Source organism: Perca fluviatilis, chromosome 9 (genome assembly GCF_010015445.1).
Source record: "Perca fluviatilis chromosome 9, GENO_Pfluv_1.0, whole genome shotgun sequence".
NCBI lineage: Eukaryota > Metazoa > Chordata > Actinopteri > Perciformes > Percidae > Perca > Perca fluviatilis.
In genome coordinates, this window is record NC_053120.1 from 26019393 (window position 1) to 26040628 (window position 21236).

Consider the following 21236-nt stretch of genomic DNA (forward strand, 5'->3'; position numbering starts at 1 on the left):
CTAGTCACTATTACAGCAACTAGCAAAATAATCTGTTTAAATGATTTTATGTAACATTTAAGAACAGATTGAAGCACATAGTCCACCTTTATGATCTGAAAGTCGTCATGTGTCACGTTCCCTCCAAAGTTCACGTAATATGTTTGCGTGCGCGCACGCACACACACACACACACACACACACACACACACAGGCCAGTTCATTAAACTCTGTCGTGTCTGTCATGCAGTGTCTCCTCTCTGCATGCATGCTTCCTTAACTCTGTTTTCTTCTGTGAATATTTGTTGCAACATATTTGAGTATGAAACAAGATGAGGAACTTTAGTATTTGGGCTGACTTCACACTGGATAGTAAGATACAGTTACTCTGTAGCAGAAGATGTGCTAGTCCTGGCTGGTTTGTTGACACCCCTTAAACTCTGCTAATGTTGATGATTTACAATATTTTAATGTTTATCAAAATAAAAAATAAAAAAATGTAACTGGGTTACAAAACTGATATGCTCTTTAATTAAGTTCACATGAGTGCTGAAATTAATTATGAATGCGTGGTTCAGTGTTTCTCTTCTAATATCAGATATTTAACATCTGTAAAAGTTTTTGTTAACTTCAAAAATGAGCTTGTTAGGTGACCATAATCGTGCATATTTAACATTCTCTAAATGAATCAACTGAAAAATATGGAGCAACATCATTGTATGTTTTAAATTCAGAACACATGTTCCGATTTCAGCCTAATTTTGAGAATATGGCGAATTAGAAAGATTTCAAGGGGTGCCAATAACGCCGAGTACATTTTCATTTTTCAAAAAGACCCTATGAAATTTATTTGATGAGATGGTGCTATATCGAAATTGTCAGCCACTTTCTGTATTTATTAACATTTTCTTTTTCGGTCAGTTTGGTAAATCACACTACTATGTGGGAACGCAGCCGAAATACATTTACAGCAGGAATTTTTAACTCTTCTTAAGCTAAACTTGTTCATATTTATCTCTGCTGTTGGGAAATGCAGGTTTAAGCAAATGTTTAGGACATAAAATGTGGACACATGTATGTGGAATTATACTGCATACACACACACACACGCATGCATGCAGATCTTCACACACTGAGAAAACAATGAACCATAACCACAACAAACTACTGGACTCTCTTCACACCTTTTTTGTTTGCTTTTTTATTGCGTCATTTGTTTTTTTTGTAAACAATGTTTGTACTGTGAATGTGATTCATTCTCCGACTGTATAGTTGTGTATAATTTAGATTATTATATTTATGCTGTCACTCTCCATTTGCCTTGGCATTTGTTTTTCTCTTCTTTTTTTCATTTGTTTTTTAACATGAAATGTGCTGATATTGTAGAATGCAATAGTGTGTGTACTTGACTCAGTCTGAAAACAATGGTGCTAAATTTGGACTGTACCTGATCTTATTTATTCTATAGTGAAAACATCAAAAAACAAATTGAATACTTGGTGCTGTACACAGGGACATTTGTAAAGCCTTTTTATTTTCTGGCATTTCCTTTCTCATATTTAATATGCTATCGTCTGGTTCTTTGAATTCCTCGTGTACAACTGTAGACGACACCTTTCGATAAAACTACTCTGCAACAGCTGGCTCAGAGTCTGAGTAAACCGGTATGAGGCCCTCTGGGCCGGTTTCTAACATAAGCAGCCTGCTTTGCTCTCAGAAAGAGCTGCTCGTCTGTTTGTGAACAAGACACACTGTTTTTTTGTACATAGTGTTTTTGTTTTTATCTTGTATGTCTCCATAAACAGAAAGGTATATGAAATATCTATCTATGTACAGTCTATATATATATATATAGCTCTATATATATATATATATCTATAAGTGAATAGAGGTGTTTTGGTGCTGGCATTGTGACCTTAAACTCGACCTGTTAAACAGGAGGCTTGAAGCCAGGGAGAGTAAAGCATTGCCACAACGGGACATTACCAGAAGGCGCTGAACAACATGGCCGCACAACAGCATGTGAGCCCTTGTGACAGAACCACAAAGTCAAAAGCTGTGTTATTTAACGCACAGACAAACCGCGGTGCTGTGGCTTGAACACAACTAGATCCCAGCACTAGAACTGTCAACACTTTTTATCCAATGGTTGTTTTTTTTTCTTTTCTTTTCTTTTAACCAACTCAGATTCTGCAGGAAAAAAAAAAGATGGTGCTTCAGTTTGCAAACAATGGCAATTCAGGTCTTACAAACGAAATCTTCACTGGTGCATACGGAACTACGTGTCAACCCCTTTTGACACACACACACACACACACACACACACACACAGTCTTTTTAGATGTCTTACTGGCAAGGACCTACCTTGTAATGTGAGCATACTGTGTCATTGCAAAGACTCCTGTGTTAGGATGTATGTGTGTGTATCACTTTGTGAGAGCAGCCGAGCAGCTTCCTTTTTCTTAGATTAGTGGGAATACACTTAAGCTCTGTTTGTGTGTGTTTGGGTGTGCTTCCCCACTGCATATCTAAGGGAAGATTAGATGAGTAATCAAAGCTTTGTTGTAAACTCCTGTCCTGTGCACTCACAAATGTGTTTCTCACCTGCGAGTGTTCGAGTGAAAAGAAGAAATTCATTGTAGAGCATAATTAGAGACCATAGTCGGCTTGTTACCAGCACTGAGAGCTCTTTTTTTTGTAATTATTGTCGAAGCTGTTTTCATTTTGGATTTTTTTTTTTCTTGGTGTTTGATACAATCTGCCGTTACATGTTATGCTTTTAATGGTGTCTTCAGATTCCTGTCGGGTTTTTTAATACTACTAGTCAGACACGGTGCTCTCCTTCACTTAAAACAAGGAAATTGCAGCTATTGATAAATACTACTCTTCTCCTGTTGTGCTGCAGGGTTTTTATGGTTTAATAATCTTCACCGCGAGCTTGCCTGGCGGCTTTCTGACGGTCCAGTTTAACCTACGGAAACGTCTCTAATCTTAGGGGGGGGGCGGCGTGGTGAATGTGCAAGTGAGAATAGTTTGTGGGAATGGCAAAAAAATTGACCACCATTAGGCTACAAGATGTGTAGCTGTTAATATAATCAGTCAAAGGGACGAGGTGCTGTTACTCGAAGTCCTTTGGTGTATGAGCCACAGACTGTAAAAAAAATTAAATAATAAAAAATGAGCTATGAGCATGATTGGTATGGAAGCTTCCATGCGGTTGTCCAGCACGCTCCATCCTGGTACATTTTTGATCATCTGTGAGAGCTTTTTGCAGTCGAGGCTGTTTACTCAAAATCCTGCCAAAGGTCTTAACTCAGGAACGTCCCACATGGCTTGAAACGATGTAAACAATTTTCTTAGAAGTATTGCATGTCAGGCTTATTAACTGTGCTTTGGCATGATTAAGTCCCTTTCTAACCTAACTCGGGACCAGGACAACCCGCCTCACTAAAAGGTCAAATTCACAAGTCCTATATCTCCTCTGATTTAATTCTCACTGTCACATACACCCAGCGTCTCCAGTGAAATCCAGCTTTGTAATGCTTTAAGTGCAGAAGCTGTGAAATGGCTACAATTTTCAGCATCTTCCTCATCTCAGAAAATCTAGATTTGCGTCTCCTTAAGAAGGGAGGTTCACTGTCCTTCGTGGGATTGTCTCACACAGGACACGCGTGGCCCGCAGCGTGTGTGCGGTGAAGCCAGGGCAGGTTTTGAGGTGCAATAACAGCAAACCTACTTTCCAAAAAAAGGCCCTGGGTTTTCATGAATTGTTACTGTTTGATGTTGGTGCTTTTATCCTAAGATGTTATAATGATACAAAATGGAATCCCCTGCGTTTTGATTATTAATAAAATGTTTCCTATAATATTTGAATTCATTTTGTTGTGTGTAGCAATTCATGTCTGATCTAATTCTTTCCCCCCCCCCCCTCACAGAAGACAGCTAATGCTGAAGTTTAGGCTACACATCATGAAATGAACTAGTGAAGAATATCTGTGATGCAAAGGAAGCAAAAAAGACAGCACATCTCTAACATAATCACAATAAGCTATTATTTGTATATTTAAGATATTTCCACCATGTCGATGTGTTTTAACTCTAATTGAAATGAACATTTCAGAAATAGTTTTTGATGAGTGCTGCTGCTTTTTTTTTTTGTTGCTTTTTAGCCAGACCTCCCAGTAGCAGAATTTAGAGGAATGTGCACTGGTTTTGTGCCAAAATGTCTGTAAAATCTCCCAACAAGCCTGTACGGTGAAGGTTTTCACTTGGACTCATAAAAATGTCCACAATAGTTTATTATTTTTTTATTTTTTTTTACCACTCAAATGACATTGATGGGATCCAAAAAAAAGCCAACCTTGTGAAACCTCCAAAATTGAAGCATTGAGTTACACCAGATTATTTGTTTTTATTAAAAATCTGTTAAATACAGCCATGTATCTCACAGTATAGACGTACAGAAATACAGAGGCTTGCAAAATCATACCCCTTGGACTTTTCCACATTGTTATACACGTTAGAACCACAAATGTAAATGTATTTCATTGGGATTTTTTTTTTTACAAATAAACTAAAAAGTGTGGCGTGCTAAAGTATTCAGCCCCCTTTACTCTGTCTGATAGACCTAAATAAAATCCAGTGCAACCACTTGCCTTCATAAATCACCTAGTTAGTAGATAGAGTCAGTGTAATCTAATCTCCGTATAAATACAGCTGGTCTGTGAAGGCCTCAGACGTTTGTTAGAGTGAACGTTGGTGAGCAAACAGCATCATGAAGCCCAAGGAACATACCAGACAGGTCAGGGATAAAGTTGTGGAGACGTTTAAAGCAGGGTTAGGTGATAAAAAAAAAATATATATATATATATACCAAGCTTTGAACATCTCACGGAGCACTGTTCAATCCATCATCTGAAAATGGTAAGAGTATGGCACAACCGCAAACCTACCAAACCAAGACATGGCCGTCCACCTAAACTGACAGGCCGGGCGAGGAGAGCATTGACCAGAGAAGCAGCCAAGAGGCCAACGGTAACTGTGGAGGTAGGCTGCAGAGATCCACAGCTCAGGTGGGAGAAACTGTCCACGGGACAACTATTAGTCGTGCGCTCCACAAATCGGTCCTTTTATGGAAGAGTGGCAAGAGGAAAAAGCCATTGTTGAAACAAAGCCATAAGAAGTCCCGTTTGCAGTTTGCCACAAGCCATGTGGGGGACACAGCAAACATGTGAAAGGAAGGTGCTCTGGTCAGATGAGACCAAAATTTAAGTTTTTGGCCTAAATGCAAAATGCTATGTGTGGTGGAAAATTTAACACTGCACATCACCCTGAACACACCATCCCCACTGTGGGGATGCTTTTCTTCAGCAGGGACAGGGATGCTAGTCAGACAACGACCCTAAACATACAGCCAGAGCTCCAATGGAATGGTTTAGATCAAAGCATATTTGTGTGTTAGAATGGCCCGGTCAAAGTCCAGACCTGAAATCCAATTGAGAATCTCTGGCAAGACTAATTGCTGTTCACAGACGCTTTCCATCCAACCTGACTGAGCTTGAGCTATTTTGCAAAGACGAATGGGCAAAAATGTCAGTCTCTATATGTGCAAAGCTGGTAGAGACATACCCCAAAAGACTTGCAGCTGTAATTGCATCGAAAGGTGGTTCTACAAAGTATTGACTCAGGGGGGGGGGGGCTGAATACTTTTGCACGCCACACTTTTCAGTTTTTTATTTGTAAAAAAAAAAATTTAAAACCATGTATCATTTCCTGTACCTTCTACTTCACAATTATGAGCCACTTTGTCTATCGCAGTGATCTTCACCAGGGGGTCCTCAGAGTCAATGTAGGGGGGCCTCCAAAATTCTTGTTAATTTTTGAAAGATTTAAAAAAAAAATTAAAAGTATTAACATGAATCCAACATATTAGCAAATATAAATCCCCACTGCTTACTGGCGTATATGGTAATCACTAAGGCCATACACAGATAGTTAAACGATTCACTGTAATGTTTAACATTAAAACATGATTTATAAAATCATGCCAACAATTATTAGGCTATTTGAATAGTTTAGTATTCTGTGCAAAAAAGATATGTATAAAGCCTTTAGGCTGCCCTATGCAACTTGATTTTATACCGTAGGGGGTCCCTGCTCCATCACTCTTTGAGTTAAGGGGTCCTTGGCTTAAAAAACGTTGAAGACCCCTGGTCTATCGCATTAAATCCCAATAAAATACATTTATGTGGGGCGGCCTCTAGCTCACGTTCAGCGTTCGCCCCATGTAGGCTGAGTCCTGCAGCGGTGCAGGTTCGAATCCGACTTGCTGCCCTTTGCGGCGTGTCATCCCCCATCTCTCTCTCCCACCTTTCCTGTCTATCCACTGTCACTATCTAATAAAGAGAAAAAGCCCCAAAAAATAATCTTAAAAACAAAAAAAAATCATTTACGTTTGTGGTTGTAACGTGACAAAACGTGGAAAAGTTCAAGGGGTATGAATACTTTTGCAAGCCCCTGTAACCTCACATTAGTGTCTGCAAGAGCATCAGGAGGATGTGGTACCTGCCAAGAAATGTTCCACAATTTGTTAGTAACATGTTGCAACCATTAGAGAATAATGAACGGTTAGTGTCATTATTCACTGAAGGTTTGTGGTGTACAAGAATGAGCCTTGGCTTTATCTTCTGTGACACACGGCTACTAAACAACTCGGAGACCTTGACCGTCTGCAAAACAAGACTGCAGCTGCGGGTGTAGTGATGGGAAACAGATCTGATGTCTACGTTCCTTTCTGGGAGAAGGACTTTGCTCTGTTTTCTCCTAGCAGGAATGAGAGCAGATACATTGTACCCATTCATCAGGACATCCTGTTATTTTTTTCCATTCAACTTTAACATCACATTCCAAATGCTGCTTGACCCATCATTGTGAGCTTCCTTTTAAAGGAAAAGTTGGCCGTTTTGGGAAATATATTTGATTCAGACACCTGCAGACACCTAACGTTATAGTGGGGAACTACCACAGTAGCAAATTTGTCAGCGTTCTAGCGTGACTGCATCTTGCACAAAACGTTACAGGTGTGTTAGTTGAGATCAAAATGAAGGCTGAGTTCGAAAATGGGTGTGGTCCAAGCAAGGCCGCCAAAGGTAAGGGGGTGGGAAGTAGGGTGTGGTCTCTAGTCTACATTTAACTTTAATAATATAAATATTTGCCATACATCCTTGGAGGATTGAAACACCTGTCGTCTCTTTAGTTTTAGACCGTGAAAGGTCCATGACAACGTTATAAGAAGTGACCTCTCTAATCCTGAAACCTCCCTTGATGTGTGTCCCCGCCCTCATCAGTCAACAGACAGGGAGGTTCAATGTGTCAACCAACCGAACTGCTTTTTATTTTGCCTTTTATTTTTCCTGCGTTACCTGACTAACCTGCTTTCATGAGGTTACAAAAGCCCATTCCTGTGCAGCAAACAATGTGGCGGGGGCCAAGGCCCCTTACTTACTTTCTCCCCCCCCCCCCGCTTCTTCCGGCGCCCTTGTTTTGACCCATTTTCAAACTCGGCTTTCATTTTGATCTCAACCACACACCTCTAAAGTTTTGGGACTGTTTCTTGCACGGGTTGTGACGCTATCGCAGTGACAAAAATCTGTCGACAGACAGACAGACACACACACACCTGGCAAAGTACTTAAATCTGCTTCTGTGGTAGTTGCTGCTATAACGTTAGGTGTCTCCAGGACCACATTTGCCATGATAACACACACACACACACACACACACACACACACACACACACACACACACACAGACAGACAGACAGACAGACAGAGAGAGACTTACAAGGTGATCATCAAGGACACATGATATTCCTATTTGGGCAGCGTGTTCGTGAGAAGCGAAGGTGGGAGAATATAACGCCCTTCCTCATGAGCCATTCAAAACAAGCGATCGAGAAAGGTCTGACCACACAGGCACGTGTACAGACAGTGAAGTATGTTGTTTTTGGATGTCTTCTACTGTGGAGCGTTGATGCTCTGCTGCACCAGGCTCTGTGTGGCCCTGCATGTCTCCCATGGACAGCAGCTGATCCCTGCCCACCACCCCCCACTGACAGGTCAGTGCTTTTTATTTTGTATTGTTTGCATTTGGTTTCTGTTCCTAGCTTTAATCTGTTTGTTTTTTTCAGTGTGCAATGTACAGTATTTCTTTTCTTTTTGAAATGCAGAGCACACCTTCCCACCAACAGAGACCTCGTCAGCCTCCACAGTCTCTCATCACGTCTTTCACAGCGCCCCATGCTTTGTGGATGACATATTCGCAGCGTTGTGTGAAGGCGTTGGGAGCGACGGTGAACTCACGAACCGCACTTTGACTCAGTTTGGAATCTGCATAGGATCTGATAGCTCATCAGACTCAGTCTTATTACAGCTTGCTAAGGAAACGAACAGAAACCAGAGAAACGGATTGGAGGTTTTGCATCCAACCGGAGGTATCCGTGCTCTCTGATTGCATTACATTTTTGTTTGAATGTTGTTTTTTTTTTTATCTCACGACGTGTCTTCTTTTCTCCATCAGTGCTCTTGGCAGAGGAAAATAAGAGAGGAATGCTCACGTTGACCTTTGACCTCCCACAGTCTCCTCTGATCAAGCTGAACCCTGTGCTGCTCTTGGCGTACGAAAGTCCTCTCACCGTGACCGGAGGAAACCTGGATGTCACTTTCAATGGTCAGTGGCTGCATCCCAATACACAGGTAAAGAAAAGGCCTTGGCAAAAGAAACTGTCCTGGAGCTCCTAAATCTGTTACATGACGTCGTCACAGATATTACAGTTGCTTTCGTGTTTTTTTTTTTGTTTTTTTCTAGTCTGTATGCATTTCAGGAGAAACGCAGTACATCATGCTGACAGGATCAGCATCAGAGGCCAACAATCACCAGAAATGGAGGATTTCTGTCGAGACAAAAACCCCTGATATGAGTAAGATATGATATGAGTAAGGGGTTAGGGTTATGGAGTATACTTTCTTGTGTCATGTGCACTCTCCTCACATTTCCTCTCTTTGCAGACCAAAGCCTAAAAGACATCCTTATTGGTGGAAAATCCGGAAGTAAAATCAGCATGACTCCACTTCTGCTTTTCTCTGGGGAAAGAGGAACCGATACAAGGTTGTCGTGTTTTTCTGGTTCCCTATTGAAATCTTAGCAGACTATTGTTTGAGTGATGCTCATAAACATTTTTTTTTTTTACTCTCTTTCCCAGATATACACACACTTCAGGTTCATCCCCGGCCTCTTCACAGACCTCCTTCCTCTGCGAGCTGAAGCGGTTCCTGGGTGACGTCCTGCCTCAGGAGCTGCCCGAGTCCACTCCGCTCCGGCTGGACTCCTTACAGTCCCTGCCTCCTCTGTCGCTAGGCCCTTCCTCCAGCGACACCCTGCTGGCAGGACTGATCAACTCCTCCTCCCAAACCATTTTCTCCTTCACTAGCCGGGGCTCCGTGGTTCAGGTGCATCGTGGAGAACTGGCCTTGTCTCCTGCACTGCTGGAGGAGCTCAGGCAGAGGTTGGAGCAGAGTGTGATAAAGATGATGGAGGTGATACGGGAGGAGGAGGAGGAGGTGGGTCATAGAGCCATGCCGAGGCTAGGAAGGCTCAAAGAACTCAGTACGTTTCCAAAGAAGGAACCGGCAGCAGGTGACGTGTACAAGAAAGCAGTCGTCGTTTTTCTCAGATTCACCCCCCCCCACCCCCCCCCACGCAAGCCGTGCCAGATAAACTCAAGTACCCCACGCCATGTTCCACGTGTTTATTTGAACTGATTTTAAAGTGGATTTATACATTTAACTATTAATGTTACAATAGTGGATGGTACAACATTTTTTTTTATTTTCATACAATTGGTCTGTCAATTTTAAGGTTGGTTTAAGTTTGCATTCATACCACTTGTAGTGGCAGCTAGGTGAATGTTTTAATCATTTATTTATTCTTTAACTATTTAAATAGTTTATCCACTAGGCCATAAGTTATTTTTAGTCATTTATCTATTACTTTTGACATTAGCTTACTATTTCAACTATTTATTCATTACTTTCAGTTAACACTTTCATATTGTCCATTATTTTTAGCTATTTCAGTTTATCCACTACTTTAAGCTACTTTAACTATCTATTTTTAATTTATCCACTACGTTTAGCTACTTTATCTATTTTTAATGTATGCACTTCTTTTAGCTACTTTATCTATTTTTAATTTATCCACTACTTTTAGCTATCTATTTTTAATTTATCCACTACTTTTAGCTAACTATTTCAAATCCATTGCCTTAAGTGATGCTAACTCAACTACTTTTTATGCACTCTTAATCACAACATGTGGATCTTAAAATCAAATGAAATTTCTATTTTATCAAATTATGTTGAGCTAGTTCCACACACCGCCTGCAGAAGTAGCCCCTGCTTGGTTATCACAATCCTAAAGCACTTGCAATATGAATTAGACCATACAACATACATTGAGATTTCTTACATTTTGATTTCTTTGGTATCACAATCCTGTATTACCACTTTTAAACTGATGCTTCTCTTACCTCTATAACAGGAGAGAGCCAGTACCGGGCATTTCTTCTGCTGAAGGCCCTGCAGACGGTGGCCCGTGCATATGAGTTGCAGAGAGGACTGCGGGCCACCAGAGCTGGCCCCAACAACCCAGAGGGGGGCAACATATGTGGGCTGAGGAGCCTCACTGTGTCTCTTACAAAGATTGTTACGGGTCCAAACACTGCCAACATCAACAACTGCCACGGCTCTTGTGCTTTCCCCCTGCCCAGCGCCAACAACCACGCCGTCCTGCTCAACTCCCACATTGGGAGTGGGAATGTGGACGAGCGGGCGCCGTGCTGTGTGCCTGTGGCCTACGAAGACCTGGAAGTGGTGGACTTCGCCGATTATGGGACTTCCATTACCATTAAACCAAATATGGTGGCAAAAGAGTGCGGATGCCGCTAAAGCTGTTTTCTTTTTGAAGTGTAGTTAGTTGTGACTCAAAAGATATTTTACATATTTAACAGTCACTTCCCATGGCCTGTTTGACTTTTGCTGGCAAATGAGCGTGGGGCTCCGAGTGCTGGCAACGTGAAGGGAAAGCCAAACACCGTTCATCTGCGTATACTACCCACCCTACAATGACAAAAAGCTGGTTGAAAATCGACAGAGTTTGCCTTTAATTGTTACTTAACTGTAATTTATTCAATCACACGGTATCAATACACTGGTAGTAAATGCACATGTTAATTCACAGACATCTCTTTAAGCTATACTTTCACATATAAAGACAATGTCTTATTTGCATTATTCTCACACTTAGAACTAATCTTTTTTATTCAAACCAAAAAAGTTAAATATGAGTATTATCATCTCCCTCTGTAAATATTTCATTTTTATTATCTAAGAAGTCATTTGAATGAAAAGCCATTGTTTATTCAGGGCAGACCTCTTATCATCCACAAGACCACTTTTTTGTGCTTTAATTAAGATTTCAGTTATCATAGAAAGCATACCATACATGTCATGTCATATAAATCATTGTTCTGTACTTGTCTTAATGTCTGTATGTTTTAAAACTGTCCAAATGTCCTATGGCTTCATGTAACGTTTTATGCACCAATAAAAAAAAAGAATATATTGTTCTAAAACTACCAAATTGTTAATAACTTGATGACTGCTGATGACAATATAAGATTATGTTACAATGTGGCAGTAAGTGACATTTCTATATTAGTGATAATGATAGATTTTGATTTAAAATATGTATTAAATGTGATAAACATTTCTGAATAAAGCATGTCCTGCCCGACAAATGAAATGGCGTTCTCTATAATACAAACTTTATTCAGAAAAAACATATGTTATGACAATTGATAACATCTATGTTTTGTATACAAATCATACTTTAGGTTTGGGCTTTAGGATTGCTTTGTTGCCAATCGGCTTTTTCCTTCTTCTCATCGCTCCAAGTTCTTCGGATTCCCACCACCCCATGAAATTGTCCCATATGGAAATCTGGAGACAGACGGCAGGAAACAACACAGTCTGGTTCAAAAATGGATGCCTTAAATACACATTTTATACAACCACATAAAAACAGAAAATATAAGAAATACATTCATAAATGCACTTGTTTCCTCATACAGTCACTTTAAGGATTACATTTTACATTCATCAACAGCTTTGACTGATACAATAAATATCTGTAAACTCCCATGGTATCTTTCAGCGCCCCTGTCTAGCTCTGGTCCCCGTTAATCATAACGCTTTTATTTTTCCACAAGTCCATAGGATCAAGTACTAGCTCTGCACAAATTTTGGGAAATATACCTTTACCAATACTGTGTGTGCATTGCTAATGCATTGAACTAACTAGCCTAGCATTATTCACAATAATAACCAAACCTATATTTTGCCAAGCCCATAAAGGTAGGTGGATTATTTAAAGTAAGGTTTGGCAACACAATACTGTATTAGCATATGTGCTGGCTGGTGACTACTGATCCCATTCACATTCTGCAAATAAAATGAAATAAAATAAAATAAAATGATCTCACCATTCAGTATAACACATATTCAAACTGCACATAGACACTTAAACAAAGGCCTCCATTGATTTGTATCACTGATTGAGTGTGAATAGCGGTAGAACTCTACAGAAACCTAGACAAAATCAGCCTAACCCTTTTAATGGCTCAGCATAGAAACCAATAGGCTTAGGCTACCTGCATTAGAGATAGACAATACCTGTAGTATTGAACCATCCTGTAGACTTCTTAAGAAAGACCTTATACCTGTCTCCTCAACAAAGGAATCCATTGCATCTAGAAAACAAAGAGTTTAGGATAACACAGAAGCCAACAGCCAATGCATTTGGTATTAAAAATAACAGAATAGACAGACGGCGGAATAGTGTCTATGCATGTTGCATATTTCTGCAATAATGCCGAAACAAACTTTCTGTGACATAATTACAGAACTCACCGTGCAGTTCACTGACCCCTGAGCTCACAAGCAGTACAACCAGTGCCAGCACTAAGCAGCGGTTCATAGTGAATCCTTTCCATGGATTTGGAACATCACTCAAATTTTCGATGGACAGAATACGGTCATAAGACACTATGGACAAATACAAACCAGTCAGACGCTAGTTGCCATAGAATTCACTTGGCTGGTTGTTTAGGACGGTTGTATGTCTTACTTATGATGTTTTCAGATGTTCCAACTTTGGCTCCTTAAGTCCTGTAGGTTGCAGTTTAAATTTAAAGCTGGATCCAAAATAAGGCTGTAAGTTAAGATGAGAAATTCAGTTTTTGTCAAGCATGAATGTTTTTAACAAAGTATATGTGCCTGCGCACGATGTGCCCTGTGTATCATATACCAACATAGGACAGCTTAAAATAGTCACCTGCAGCTAGTTGAAAAAGACAAATATACATTTAAAGAGTTTAGTTTTATGTGAACCTCTGAACAGGAAAAAGAAACTTACCTTCAGTTGTATTTCACCACAAAAGTGCACGTTAACGTGGTTGTGTTAATGGTGATTTCTGTTCTGCAGGCACCAGAGACGGTGTTAAACACACCCTGCACCATGCTCTTTTGCGCCTCGATTGACAGGCACAGATGAGAGTTGTTGAAAAAAGGAAAATGACATTCAAAGCGCATACTGAGACTGTTCATACTTACCAGCAGTAATGCTATTGGTGGACAAATGTGACCAGCATTGGCTTATATTTCACTGATAAGAAAAATAGATGCCAGATGGGATGAAATTATGAAGCTATTAATCTAGCCCTGTTGGGAAAGAACAAAATGGGGCTACTCTTTTAGTTTTTTACATCTTACCAGGGTGTTTAGTACTAGTAGAAAGTGAGAAGTGGAAGTACATTTACCCATGTACTGTACTACAAATTTGAGGTACTGAGGTAGTACTTACACTTTAAAAACATTACATTTCAGAAGGAAATGCTGTACTTTATTAGCTATTTAAGAGCTAGAGTTACCAGTTTACAAATTAAGATTTTACGTTTAAAAAAGTAAAAATACATGATGAGCTTATAAAATATACAATTTAAAGATTGACCTACCCAACACTATGCGAAATAGCTCAAATTAGCTACACCTCCACCAGCTACAGTAAAATGCTGCTTACACATTAAAGCAACACTAGAGCACTTTTCCCGCTTCTGTCCCCCTACAGGTTGGAAGCGGAATTGTCCATTACCGCTGTCGTAATGTCTGATAAAAAATAAAAATGTCCGCATTGAGTTACTTTTAGGTTTGATATTTTAAATACACTTTTATTAATACATATTTTTACACTGTTGTTTAAGTTCTACAGTAAGGTAAAGTAGCCCAGGCTCAATAAATTAAATGTTCAGAGACAGATAGTAACTCAAGGGTCCAATAACTTTAAAGGTGCTATATACGACGTCCAGAGTCGGTCACATAGGTCTGCAACTCTGTCCTCTGACGTCACAAGTAAACATGAGGGGGACTCTGACTCAGTGGCTGAGAAAAGAATAAATAGGTTAGCTCTGGAGGGTATATGTGCATTGCATTGCATATGGGGATATGCGTTATGTTTCTGTTTCAACGCCACCCAGCCACCGTAGGTCGGGACTGCGTTATCAGCGGTAAACGCCGTATGTGCACCGCAGTATGAGCACCGCTTTCCTGCACATGCCTGGCCCGGGTAGTGCGCAGTGCAGAGCAGCAGTGAGCCAGTGGGACATGAACACAATGAGAGGTTAACACATGCACTAATGCACATGCAGCTGGCTGACTAGCAAAACACAAGCTCGTATTACAACGGACACAGAGTGTGACTTAATTCCCTGATCAGGACACCATTATTCTACTGCATCTTTACATAGCAAATATGTATTTGCTCCTGTATTAATGTTCTGAATGTCCTATATAGCACCTTTAAATTTAGGCCCGGAACCCACCCTGACTCTCTCCACACTCCACCTCTGGCTCCTCATGCCACTGTACCTACTCTGCTGTATAGCTTTTCTTTTTACCACTGTTTAACTTATTTTATTATTTATTTACATTTATTTTATCGTTATTAATACATACTGTGTGTATATGTTTATACTTATATTGTTTATATTCTTTTTAGCCTTCTTATATCTGAGAATGTGTGACATGCACCAACAACACCATGACAAATTCCTTGTATGTGCAAAAAACGTACTTGGCAATAAAGCCCTTTCTGATTCTGATTAAAATTTTAGTAATGGGGCTCATTAAGTGCGTCATATTTTCACAGAAATACGTCATGGTGGACAGGACACTCCCCTCACAAATACTGCAGCCTGCTGCCAGCAGCTCTGAGCCCATCATTAGGGAAGGGGAGAGGATAGAGCCAGCAGCTGGTGCGGACGCTGGCCGGATGGTTAAATCTAACCTACAGACGATTTTGAATAGTCATTGTTTTGTTAGAGAAAAAGAGAGAAACTTATCCGAGATGCCTGTTATTGAGCAATCCAGTAATAAACCTGAAAGTGAAAGGTATGTTGTTGTAGTTGTGAATTGTTATAAGCTAACAAGCTAAGCTACATTTAAAAACCGAGGCCTAGCTAGCTAAGAGATACGGTATATTTACAGGAGTGGCTAGCTAGTACTATTCACCGTGTTTCTTGTTTACAAACCAGCACTATTTATTCCAATAGACTTCTCCAAAATACATTGTCAGTCGCGTTTGGTTTGATACATTTTCATATAACGTCTTAAAAATTCACCGTAAATTACATAACCGTATCATGACATTTACTTAACACTGGTGTTCAGCAAAAAGACAAAATCATAATCTAGCTAGCTAACCGTAGCAGTAGCGTTAGCTAGCTGAGGGCTAAGTTAGCACTTACAGCTAGCTACGTTAGCTACATCACGGATGTTAACATATTTTTGGCGTTTCATTGATAATAACACAATATTTTGATTGTATTTCACAATGTATTTAACGTTAGTCTTGAAAAAATGTAGGGTGCTCTAAAAAATTGTATACGGTTATGTAAAGTTAGCTTGTTGCTAACCAACGTAGTTAAAAATGATGGCTGAATTTATCATTTGTGGCTTCACGGCTTGTTTTTTTCCATTTCGCCCTCGAGCTCAGGTGCTATCGAGCTTTGACATTTTGTAACGACGAAAATGATTAGCTAACTAGAAGAACCAATTTTGTTTTCAACGGGGAAGTGCGTCGCGATGGTTATTCAACATTTAGCTAAAGTAACCTTTGCTATGTGTTATCTATCTAACGTAGTATTATATTAACCATTGTGGGGGGTTTTGCCAGCCAATGGACTCCGGAGACGGCTTGTTTGCTGTTTCACTTCCAAATAAATGTAGCTAGTAATTGACTGGACATTTGTGGGTTTGACTCCTGGAAATGTGTCATGATTTTAAACAACTTGTGAGCGATTAGCTTGGGGGTGGTTTTACATAATTCGTGTCCGGACAAGATTTTTGTCGATCTCTATAGTGTAATGAAGGACTCGTAGGAAATTTCCACTGCACTGCAAAGGGGGGGTGGTATGGGTAATTTTGAGTCCAGTGGTGACATATTGTACACAGGAGATATTCCTTGTTAAATAGATGTATAAATATTTTAAATCAATGTATTCCTAGGAGATTTATGGCAACAAAAGCATAGATACTGTTGTTTAACACTCTGATTGTTGGAGTTTGTGTAAAATATGTTAAGAGAATTACATTTTTCTTCCATAAGCCATAGCTTTTTTAGACACCAGCGGGTGCCCTTTTAAACTCAATATCTTTTACAGCTACTGACCCTGTGGTCTACTTTGAGGTGAGGCTAGCATAGCAACACATTGTCCATCTAAAGCAAGAGCACTTTTCCCTAAATACTTACATTATGGTATCCCCCTAGAGATGAGTGGTCTTTTACATGGTTTTGTACGTGACAAAGGTGCTCTTATGCAAGCAGGAGTTTGAGAGACTCGTCACTCATGTGACCAGAGCAGCTGTCTTTGCCAAGACAACCTGAGGCGTCAGTGTGTGTTGCAGCCTGCTGTAGGGGATTTCAAATAATGCTGTTAAGTGAATGGAGACGTTGATTGAAAGTCTTATGCGCTTTATTTCTAATGCAGGGAGAGGACGCATTCCAAGTTTTTATGTAATGATGGTTATTGGCTGTTTTTACATAACCCAATAATGGGATTTAGGGACAGCTTGTGTTGGTTTGCAATCTCCAATGCTTTGCAAAATCAGGCAATAGGTTGGCTATTTCGCATTGACTTGGTTAGCCCGAGTTATGGGAGTGACAATGGTTTTCATTTGGTTTTCACACATCGGCTCCACATACAGCACAGCAGTGGCATTTGCGTAAGAGGGCATCTGTGAGTGTCTCGGAGCGTTTGTGTCGCTGTGGCAGCGCTGCTGCCGGTAATGGGTTGTGTTCCCGATATGAGCTCTGAGAACAGGCTCACTCACAACACTGTTAATGTATGCAGCCACACACACACACACACACACATCTGCGCTTGTAAGCCAAGCTAATTCTATAGAGCACTTTGACTGGCCTCTGATTTAAAATGGTTGACCTCACTCACTAAACTGATGTTGGTCTGTTGTAAACTGGAGCAACGCGGCTAGTGCAGCAGGACTAAATTAGGCTAATTGTTAGACAAACAGAGCCTGGTACTCTGGCAGCCTTCCTCCTAAGAATCATGTGACAAGCTTAAGTTACCCCACCAAGGCACCCAAATCTGTTTTAGGAAGTTGGATGTCACTCTGCTTACAGGAACAATGGATTTTTATACATTGTGCAATCATGAGGATTGTGACTTTGTGAGATGAAAATTTGTAGTGAATATTTGACTGAAAGTTGACTTAGTAAATGTTAATGGGTCATCAGTGATGTGGTAGTGTAACATAAATGGCTCCTGCTTCCTGTCTGTTAATTTAATGTGCAAGTCAACTCACCATAACCATCTGTCCCTAAGATGGGGACAGTTACTGATTGAACTGTGCCCACCAGCCTCGTTTAGTTTAAGACTTGCTCAACTTTAGCAAATGTTTTACTGTAATTTCAGAGGTTAATCACTCGTGTGTGTGTGTGTGTGTGTGTGTGTGTGTGTGTGTGTGTGTGTGTGTGTGTGTGTGTGTGTGTGTGTGTGTGTGTGTGTGTGTGTGTGTGTGTGTGTGTGTGTGTGTGTGTGTGTGTGTGTGTGTGTGTGTGTGTGTGTGTGTGTGTGTGTGTGTGTGTGTGTGTGTGTGTCCCTCTGTTTATATTGTGTGTTTGGTAGCAGAACCTCCAGTGAATACTCCACTTATAATGGCTCCTTCTGTGTGTGTGTTTGTTTCGCACTCCAGTATCTCCAGTCCTAGGAGGTGCTCCCGCTGTTGCAGTAACCAGTGTCCGGGGCCTCTGTGGTGCTCCTGATGCCCCTCACCCACCCCTGAAGATCCCAGGTGGGCGAGGGAATGACCAGCGGGATCGCAATCTTTCAGCTAAGCTATTCTATTCTGTGAGTTATACCACTTTTAAAATGTGATTTATTTATTTTTAATAGCAATTTGATTTCTGCATTCTGCAGTTGTGAATTTATTCTTGATGTCCTCTAAAATGAATGTCTTTCTCTCTGTCCTCTAGGATACACAGTTGCTGGTTCTCGAGGAGCCTCCCCCTGCCAACGGGAGAGTGCGCTTCTTGCTCTTTGAGCCCCGGCGCTCTGAGGGCAAGCACTGTGTGTGGAGGGCGGCGCTGAAAGGAGGGAACCTTTATGTTGAAATCCCTCCTGGAGCTTTGCCCGAGGGCAGCAAAGACAGGTCAGCAGGCAAAACTTTTCATTAAAATGATCAAATTTGATTATTGTCATGGTTGAAAGAAAACGAAAGGTAAAATATTGATTAATTTCAAATCAAACAGATGAATTCAAACATTGTCAAATGCCAAAGTAAAAACGGCCCCTTGCTTTCTTATTATAATTTGTACAGCATATGAGCTTATCAAAATAAAACTTGTATGTCAATGTAAAACTCACTTATAATTTGTAAAAGAAAATGCCCGATGGACCTTTTTCACAGCAGACATTTTGAATTGTCATAGTTGGAAAAGCACAGCTGAAATTGATAACCTTAACGATGGCTCAGTTCCATCAAGTGTCCCAGTAAGCTATTTCAGTGAGTCAGCATGCACAATACCAGGGCCTCTCCTAAGTGGAATGCAGCCATTATTAATGGGTTTGAATACACCTGTGCTGTTCCTACTATGACATGTCAACATGTCTGCCGTGAAAAAGGTCTATTGAAAAAAATAAGTGACTCAAGTCCAGTTCTAGGTCTCAACCCTTTGGGTAATGGTGTTAAGATCTGCTTTTATGATCTGATGCAGTTTATAAAAATGTGCTTAGACCAGCACGATTACTTATTTTCCTCTGAAATTCATTAGCATCCCTCCTTTAATGCATTAACACTTTTTTTTGCCTTGCTTCTTCACAGTTTTGCCCTTCTGCTGGAATTTGCAGAAGAGCAGCTGCAAGTTGATCACGTGTTTATCTGTTTTCATAAGAGCCGTGACGATAGAGGTGAGCCATTTTTGATTTTGATTTTTAAAACTGTTAAACACATTAATACACAAACTCTGACATAGCACCATCAATTTAAATCTGAACTACTTTAATAGTTGAGTTATTAGTTAAGCATAATTGAAATGGACAGTAATACTAAAGACATCCAAAAAAAATACATGTTTAAAAATATTGTCGTTTTTTTTTCTCTTGGGAATTAGACAGGATCAGGCGCTCCAGCAAGTCCTCCCAGATATCCAGTCATAGAAATGTATGTCAGTTTACACTTTGTCTCTCCTCAGCAACCCTGCTGCGTACATTCAGTTTCCTGGGCTTTGAGATTGTGAGACCGGGTCATCCCCTCGTCCCCCCCCGCCCTGACGCTTTCTTCATGGTTTACAGCATCGAGCGAGACTCCTCTGATGACGATTAAATGATGCTGAGCAGTTACAACCGTCTGTTGCTCTCATTTCAGTCCATACCCACACATCTTTAGTTCAGTATGGTTGGGCTTTCCTTTTTGTTTGTTTTACCTTTACCTGCCATGTGCTGTGTTTCATTGATATTGCACTAGGGTAAGATGTTAATATACCAGGAATGTAAAGCAAGCGCCCACATAATATCCGGGCATTGTGTCCTCACTACTATTACTTTCCATGATGTGTAGTGTGCTGACCTCCTATTACCTCTCCCTGAACACCCTGAAGATCATCTCCACAGTGTAATATTTAAGATCAATTTAAATCCATCTTACTCGTGAAAGTAGATATGTTTCAGTAAGTATTAGTCGTTTCTCCTGTTTAAATTGATTTTTTTTGTTTTTTTTGTAATTTGTGCATGATTTTGATTTGTTGCTTTGATTCACTTGATAGAAATCTGCATGTTGTAACTACTAAATAAAAGTGCTCACCCAAGAGAGTGGTGTCTGTGGTCTTGTTGAAATCATACAGCCATGCAGCCTGTGAGAGTTGAGTTCTCACTTTGCTTAGAAGAAACTAGGCCATACCATGTGTTGTCTGACCACGTCAGAAACACATGGTATGGGAACAGGAAACAGGGTTCACACTGGGTACAGGTGGCCATGCTTAACGGAGTCTGCTGTCACATAGTGTCACTGGCTCTCTTCAACTCATTTATACAAGAAAGTAGTTGTGTAAAGACGGTGTTTAATAAAAATAAAATAAAAATAAGAGGATTTCAGATGATGCTAATTGGTCCAAAAACACTTCCTTTAGCCCTATTCGCACGGGACTAGTATTACCAGGGGACCTCTTGGGAAATAGAAATGACCCCCTCTAGTCCGTTTTGTGCGATGCATTCATACATAAGCGAAGTCTTACTGACATTATCCCCTGGATAAGATTTCAATGCTCTGTCAAAACTTTAATTTATAATTGACAATATGGCCACAACTCGCCAAGATAACAATTCGCACGGAACTAATACCATGTGACCTCTGTGTTTGGCAAGCTATAGTAGGTAGTTTGCAGTGGAATTTTTATTTGAATTACGGACATGGCAAATTTGCTCAGGATTAAGATCACAGGCGACCTCCACAATTATTTTCAAATTCCTAAAGGTCACCAGATACTAGTCCTGTGGGACTAGGACTAGGGCATCTTCATGATTTATTAAGAAAAATCATACAATGGAGTCGGTGAGGTAACTTCAGCACAAT

At 40.3% G+C, this 21236-nt stretch overlaps 2 protein-coding genes and 1 long non-coding RNA gene across 3 annotated transcripts; 2 read left to right on the forward strand and 1 right to left on the reverse strand.

Annotated features, from left to right (window-relative positions):
* The first annotated feature begins 7882 nt into the window (after positions 1-7882).
* amh (anti-Mullerian hormone) lies at positions 7883-11671 on the forward strand. The gene is made up of 7 exons (XM_039810879.1): positions 7883-8095; positions 8207-8470; positions 8557-8732; positions 8845-8956; positions 9045-9144; positions 9239-9672; positions 10576-11671. The coding sequence occupies exons 1-7, from the start codon at positions 7975-7977 to the stop codon at positions 10980-10982; spliced, it is 1614 nt and encodes a 537-aa protein (XP_039666813.1). The 5' UTR covers positions 7883-7974; the 3' UTR covers positions 10983-11671.
* Positions 11672-11838: 167 nt separating this feature from the next.
* Positions 11839-13669, reverse strand: LOC120565253. Its single transcript, XR_005640210.1, has 5 exons — positions 13510-13669; positions 13222-13305; positions 13005-13139; positions 12768-12844; positions 11839-12035 (listed from the first exon to the last, which is right to left on the reverse strand). It is a non-coding gene; the product is annotated as an uncharacterized LOC120565253 (long non-coding RNA).
* A 1689-nt stretch (positions 13670-15358) lies between these two features.
* On the forward strand, positions 15359-20474 carry oaz1a (ornithine decarboxylase antizyme 1a). Its single transcript, XM_039810881.1, is given in 6 exon segments — positions 15359-15539; positions 18363-18429; positions 18431-18517; positions 18643-18818; positions 19491-19576; positions 19861-20474. Coding segments are annotated over 6 exon segments (666 nt in total). The 5' UTR covers positions 15359-15420; the 3' UTR covers positions 19992-20474.
* The last annotated feature ends 762 nt before the right edge of the window (positions 20475-21236 follow it).

Excerpts from the sequence above, each read along its gene's own strand:
- amh (XM_039810879.1), top strand. The coding sequence starts at position 7,975 with ATGTTGTTTTTGGATGTCTTCTACTGTGGAGCGTTGATGCTCTGCTGC. Across the intron at positions 8,957-9,044 it reads GACAAAAACCCCTGATATGA|ACCAAAGCCTAAAAGACATC; the intron begins GTAAGATATGAT and ends CTCTCTTTGCAG. Across the intron at positions 9,145-9,238 it reads GAAAGAGGAACCGATACAAG|ATATACACACACTTCAGGTT; the intron begins GTTGTCGTGTTT and ends TCTCTTTCCCAG.